The sequence below is a fragment of the Rhea americana genome, unplaced genomic scaffold (genome assembly GCF_003343005.1).
Source record: "Rhea americana isolate MKP2758 unplaced genomic scaffold, rheAme1 scaffold_314, whole genome shotgun sequence".
In the NCBI taxonomy this organism is placed as follows: Eukaryota; Metazoa; Chordata; class Aves; order Rheiformes; family Rheidae; genus Rhea; species Rhea americana.
In genome coordinates, this window is record NW_028186440.1 from 579,239 (window position 1) to 586,331 (window position 7,093).

The 7,093-nt window shown below is 38.3% G+C and overlaps 1 protein-coding gene across 1 annotated transcript in view; it reads left to right on the forward strand.

The window, feature by feature from the left end:
- The window catches only part of PANX1 (pannexin 1), a 27,641-nt gene extending 21,133 nt beyond the window's left edge, over positions 1–6,508 (forward strand). The window contains exons 4-5 of the mRNA XM_085310257.1: positions 523–1,184; positions 3,445–6,508. Of these exons, the coding sequence (XP_085166383.1) occupies positions 523–1,184; positions 3,445–3,530 (748 nt within the window). The 3' untranslated portion in view covers positions 3,531–6,508. The remainder of the gene's footprint in view (positions 1–522; positions 1,185–3,444) is intronic.
- The last annotated feature ends 585 nt before the right edge of the window (positions 6,509–7,093 follow it).

Here is a 7,093-nt window from a genome sequence, read left to right on the forward strand (position 1 = left end):
TGCAGCTTCTGCTTTATCCTAGGCTGGGGGTCTTGTTTCTCTTTGTATGTGAGGATAGGAGCAACACAATAAGGAATTTAAGAGATCTGTTCTTTAATATATGTAGTCAGACCTCAGCAGGTTAAAAAAAACTCTCAATGCACTGTTAACCTAATAAGTGCTTGGAAAGACTGTTTTTCCTCTTGGATTTCCATATTATACCTATTTGATATTTGAAAAGAACAAAAAGATTTTCTTGACAGAGGGAAAATGTTTTGTTTGTTTCTGCCTTCTAGTGTTTGACCTCTTTTGGTACTCTTATTTGGCTTATAAGTTACTTTTCTGTATTAAATTATCAATATTCTCCATATATCTGCTTTATTCTATTATTTTTCCATTGGTTTCAATAAAACTACCTTTGATTTGTCACAGTAAGAGAGAATCCAGACTTGTCTGTTTTAGAGTATTTGGTTTATTTGAAATCTGAGGTAGATGAGAATGCTGCAGTATCTGATTTACGTGGTTTGTTCTTCTCTCTTTCAGTTTGTGGGAAATATCTGAAAGCCACTTCAAATACCCAATTGTTGAGCAATACCTGAAGACAAAGAAGACTTCCAAATACTTAATAGTCAAATATATTATCTGCCGTTTACTGACCCTAGTAATTATTTTCATTGCATGCCTCTATCTAGGCTATTACATTAGCCTCTCGTCTTTGAGTGATGAGTTTCTCTGCACTATCAAAACTGGAATTTTAAAGAATGACACAACTGTTCCAGAAATGGTTCAATGCAAACTTATTGCTGTTGGTGTCTTCAAGGTACTCAGCTACATTAATTTGATAGTCTATCTTCTAGTGATGCCTCTGGTTRTGTATGCCATGTTTGTTCCCTTCCGATGGAATTCAGGTATCCTTAAAGTTTATGAAATCTTGCCCACTTTTGATGTTCTGAAAGTTAAGTCAAAATGTTTTGATGACTTAAGCCTTTACCTCCTCTTTCTTGAGGAAAATGTAAGTGAACTTAAATCATTTAAATGCCTCAAAGTGCTGGAGAACATTGCAGTTTCTGAGAAGTTTGATGTCATGCAACTTTTGAAAAACCTTGGTACTATTAAGACAGATACTGTAGATGGGAAGTCATTGCCAGAGAAGCCTGAAGAAACAAAAGTAGAAGAGGTAGAAAAAGATACAACAGAGCTACAAGGTAAGGTACCTGTTTTTACTTTAAAAAATAAAAAAAAAGAAAAGGAAGCCAACCATCCAAACCTGCTAGTACAGAGAGAAAAGGAATCCATTAGTACAAAATCCATTAATACAAAACAAAGCAGGTTTCAGCTAGATATGTATTCCTACCGGAAGTATTTTAATGTCTTCTGTAAGAAAATGGATCTTAGACTTTGTTACTCTGTCTGCAATGTAACTGTGATAACGTCATTTACATACAGGAGGATTGTGCTGTTGCAAGTCAGTAGCACAGGCTGGATGCTGAAGTGTCTGTTAGGCTGATGGTGTCCTTGTTGACATCTCTGTTCTAGGAACAAGAGGTTTTGGTGCTCTGAACTTGTAGTCCTTACAACCACCATCTGCATGGTAGAAGAGCACTAAACTGTTCTACAGTAGGTTGCACTTGGAAGACCAATGCAAGTGAGAAAGTTAGTGGTTTCAGGACATCATTTTTAGAGATTAGTTTGAAAGATCAGTAACTGCTGCCTCTGCTTTTCATGCAGACTTTGGCAAAAAAAGAAAACAAACAAACAAACAAGAAAAAACAAAAACAAAAGAAAAACCTTTTGAGTGTGAAATAGCAGAAATCTTAGGTTAACACAGAAATAAGAACTCTGATATTCAGAAGTGCCACTAGTGGAGGGAACAGAAAAGGATAGAAGATGGGAAATGGGGCCTCCAAACACGCTCGTGTTCCTCCATAAGCAGAAAAAAATGGAAGGCTGACTGTAAGTGATTTTTGCCAAAATCATCTGGAGAGTCTGGATTATTGCACCTGATCTTTGAATATTCCCATCAGTTTCCAGATGTGGTTGGTTCTGAGCAATCACTATTATATGAAACTTGGTGTTAGATTCTGTGGTAAAAAATGTAGCACATCTTAAATGTGATCCCAGTTTCCTGGTCAATTAGAGATTTATAGAGGAGCAGCCTAACCTCCAGATAGAGGCACAAAGAGACGGAGAACCTTTCTTCCCATTTGATGTAAACATAGCCAGTGTCATGTCCCTGCAAAACAGTTGGGATCCTCTGAATCAAGTTCAGACTTCATGTGCTGCCACCCTCATGAGGTCCTTCAGTTCTAGAAGTGAAGGTGCTCTAAAATGTTTAGCAGCTGACCTGGGTAGGTGAGTGCCAATACTGAGGGCAAGTGAAAGGACTGTTTCAAAGACAGGAAAAAATGAAAACTACTTTCTCTGACATTGACAGCACTATGCTTAATACAAAGAAGCGTCTGTCAACAGGAAATGGTTCCTCTGCACTACTGTGGAGTAGTTCTGGTAGGCTGAATTTTCAGGAGGTGAAGTGAATTTACCAAGAGGGGAATCTGGAACACTCAGAATTATTTTAAACAATGTAGAAAAAACAGTTCTAGGAGAGAAGTTTGGATTACTTCTGACAGAAAATGGTTCTCCTTTTAAATGTTTCCCTTTTCAAAATACAGGTGGATGGATTTTAGTAGGAAGATTTAAGAGCCCAAGGTGGAGATCTCTGCTCATTGAGCTGAAAAGGCTAATAGGAAATCTGACTTACTTTTATTGAAAGCAGAGCTTTTGAAACTGTTTCCATTTCACAAAAACACTTCAAAGACTTCGAATTCACTTTTCTTCAGAGCTTCAGAAGCTTTCAACTGTTAGAATTTCTTAGAGAGAGCAGCAGCCATTTCCTGGCCAGCTATAGGTGGCACGTACCTCGCGTTCTGACTGAGTCCTGTGCGGACTTCRCTTTCCATCAGCAAAGCTTCTCCCCATTACCTGTGTTTTCCTCTGTTGCTAGTRGTATTAGTACATTTTAAGAAGTGAACCATGGTAACAATCCAGTGGAAGAGGCTGACTCCATACCATAAGGGAGAGACTGCAGGGGTTCCTAGTCACTGATTGCCACATCCTGACTGCACTGGGACAGCTGAAGGCAACGCCTGTGTCATTGCAGTGCAAGTGGGAGAGCAGGTCTACCACTGCATGWTATTTTGGAGGTGCTGCTCAGGGTCTGGGCTGGGAGGACTGGGCACTGCTCCAGCCTCTTGAGCTCCTGCTGCCAGTCCTGTGCTAACATGGCATGCAGCASTACTGAAAAGAAGACAAAAGCTATTTTGTAGATTTGGCATTTTGCCAGTCTGGTGCAGAAAGAAACATACAATAACCTCAGTGTGGCACAGGATAGCTCGTGTTGTGGCATTGTGTTTGTTGCAGCTCATTTATAAAGGAGAATGCATTGAATGGCTCGATTTTTCTGTTTAGTTCTGACAGACCATGATGCAAGTGGCAACACGAATCCGAGAGAAGATAAAAGGCTTCGCCAAAGACTTATAGATTCTTCGTGCTGATGCCTTCCAATTGCAGCAGGCAGGAGCTTTGTATTGCAAGGGGCTTCTCCTTTGCCTTCACTGCATTGGACACAAGATGTTGCTCTGAATGCAATGTCTTGATATCTTGACAATTCTTCAGAGGCCAGAATGGTTTACAGACTACTTGTTACGTAATACTCATCAATCACATACCTGAAAAAGCATTTTATAGACTTTAGTTATTTATTAAAAAGCCAGCAAGAATGAAAACATCTCTATTATGAGTAACAGGTGAATTGCATTGAATGCAATTAAAGCTGCCATCAGTTAAGATGTAGGAATGTAACATATAGGGATGGGAAAGATAACTGTAGATACCAAAAAGAGATGGCGACATTGCACTGTGAAATGTCTCTCTCTTGGTTATATGGGGTCCCATACTGAAYGTATTCAGGAAGGCAAAATACACAATTTGGGTAAGGGAGGAACCAAGGGAGGCAGCCACCTCAGTTCTGGTGTTTAAGTGTGGCRTTCAAGGAGCTCTCTGCCCTGTAAAGTTAGTTTTTTTTAAATATGAGTTTGGTTCATCTCCATATCAGTTGGTGGCTGGCCACTGAAATACTGGTATGTTTCCACAGGAAAGAGAGATGTTGCTATGTTCAACTTATTTGTGATACAGCAGGGTAGAAATCTGAATCACCTGGTCTTGGTTAGTCATCTCAACAGTGAAGTGTTGGATTATTTCCTTGGCACTGATGGAATAAACTACAAACAGGCTTAGTATAAAGGAGCAGTGTAGATTCTAGGGATTTTGAACTTTCTATGTATTCATAAAATAAAAATAATGTCTTAACACACTTTTTAAACAAWATTTAATGGTGTATAAGCTAAACGTTCTGTTAATTTCTATTTCTCAGTTGATTTGGTCTTAATGATTAATGAATCCTTAGAAATTGGATGGAAGATCRATGAAGTTTATTCCATTTTTATAACAATTTGTAGAAACTGCTTTTTAATGTTTGCATGTGTGGAACTTGTTTTAATACATTTGTAGTATCAAACACGATATTTATTGTGCTGTCTTCCAAAACATACTTGAGAAGATTTATTTGTATTATACTAGCACTCGAGTGCCTCAGCAGAGCTAAGCACCCTGTAGCCAAAGTGAGGTAAATGTAAATATGATGAAAGGTTGTTTTTCCCAGACACCCTGTGACTTAATTTTAAAGATAAGATGCTGAAGTGGATTGGAACAAACAAAAGAAGGGGTACTTGCAAGTTGAAAAACTGTCCTAATTTATTTTGTTATTATGCTGTTTATGCAGAGCAGCATTCAGCTTTGATGTGTTCCTCCCCATCTCCCAAGACCTCTACCTTCAATTAACATTATAATGATCTTTGTCATGAATTTTTAGATACAAGGTTGGGAGGGTGGGGGTTAAATCACCACAATGGTTACGTGTATCCTTCACAAATGCTATATGGTGACTGTTTTTTCCATATTGTCTATGATATTGTAATTGAAATATCTCAGCTACCACCTCTTCCAGGTTGTCTTTTTAAACAAAATAGTACCTCTTTCATAGCTAGGTAAGCCCTTCCATTTTCTAGTCCATCTGTGTCATCCCACTCTTCTACTCTTAAATGTTAGCATTCTCAATATTACTGAGAATGAGGGAAGAYAGAAGTAACCAGTGTTAAAACTTTTGCTCAGAACTGCTGATCTTTATGTGCTATATCAGATTTAAAGGAGAAAACACCTACYTGAATTTGGCAGCTGCTCTTAAACAAGAGGGTCCCTAAGTACTGTCATAATACACATTGTGCTAGTATTATAAAAACTCTTTGGCTATTACATGACTTTCAGCTAAGACAAGCCTTATTTAATAGAAAGTCTTTAAAGCCATAATACTATGCTACCTCTTTGCGCGGAACAGTAGGATAGCTGCAGTCCTAATGTCCRTTGCATTACCAGCAAGAAACAGGGCTTACGCTGGACAGTGGTGGATGGAACTGCTTCATTTTCCTGTTTACTTCTCCCAGCAAATCTAAAACCACCCTTTGTTTTGGAGAGAGAAGTATGCAAATACTCTTAAAAGAAAGCAAGCCTTCCTTCCCTGGACTTCGTGATCRTGAAATGTTTACCACTCATTAGTGATTCCAGTACAGACACACACACGCTGTTGTTCTGAAGTGAAACTTAACTGGTTATCCTCACACTGTGCATTGCATGTCCTGTACAAGGAGTAGTAGTGCAATACTAAGATTTTGTGATGTGGATGTGTTTGATATCACTGTTTGATAAAAGTAATGAGTTCTTAGTGGTTAAAACTTCAAGCTCCTGAAAGTGACGTGTTCGTGTTTCATGTTGGATAAGGACTTTTACTAATTCCCCGTTTGTATTTAAAAATATGACTTACTGCAGTGAATGTCTTGTTATCTTCTAAAGTGCTCAATAAAATAATGTTGACTTTTTCTTGGTTATTTAAATAAAATCAGTATGATAAACTACAATAGCGTGACTGAAAGTTCCAGGACAACTACATGTTGCCATCTGAAAAACCTTACTACAGCACATACAGTCTGATGCCGAAACCTGAGCAAACTCTTCAGACAGTTATAACTATGTTTATTTAATTTTGTTCTCATAGTTCTTTTTCCTCTGAAAATTTTGGTTCAAAATTTGCTTAACTTTTAAAAGTGTCACTGTTGAGAAAAAAGACATGATAACTAAGCACACCTAAAAATTGGCCACAGTCTCAGCATACTTGTGCATTTCAGCTGTATCTTGCTGTTTTCAGGTCTGTTATTACAACTGCCCAGCTCAATTCTACAGGTATTTTAATGGTACTGCTCATGCTTTATTCTGCCCTTTTAGAATGGTTAAATTCCAATTTAGATCTTAAGGAAAAAAACTCCATCTTTAACCTGCTCATCACTACACTCCTTCTAGGAACAGTTGTATCTACCTGTCTTTTATATACCCTAGAAAGTAAAATGGCAATGTTGAACCTCAAGATTGGTCTGTGTGGTCCTTTGTTAGTTTCATTCTCCTTCAAGAGAAGTGCCTGATTAAAAGAAAGAGAAGCAGAGCAGCTGATAGTGAGTTGTGCCTTGAGCAAGTTCTGAGGTGTTCATTAATTTGTTCTAAATCCCAGTGAGTCGTGTGTAAAGTACCCCTTGAAAGGAAACTCCACAATCCTCAGTTCTACCAAGCTGAAAGAATTTTTTTTGCTTTTTGATGGCCCTTAATCCACTGAATGCACAAAAGAAACAGGGTACCTAAAGCCTTCTTGATGCAAGAAGCCAAATAGGATACCTGAAGGTTCTTCTATCACTTTGCAAGGAATTGCTTTTGCGAAGAGAAGTACGGTTATCTACTTTATTTTATTTTTAAGGGTTGTGAACATTAGTAGAGCATCCAGCAGTTCCATCAGAAAGTCATGAGTTCCCTCATTGGGGATGTGAATTGTAGTGGGCTAGAATTTTGGAGTCACCTCACCACTTGTGGGTATCTTGAACAGACCAGGAATACTTGAGCATATACCAGTGGTATATATGCTCAGCACAACTTGAGTGGGATATGCAGTCTTGCAAGGCCA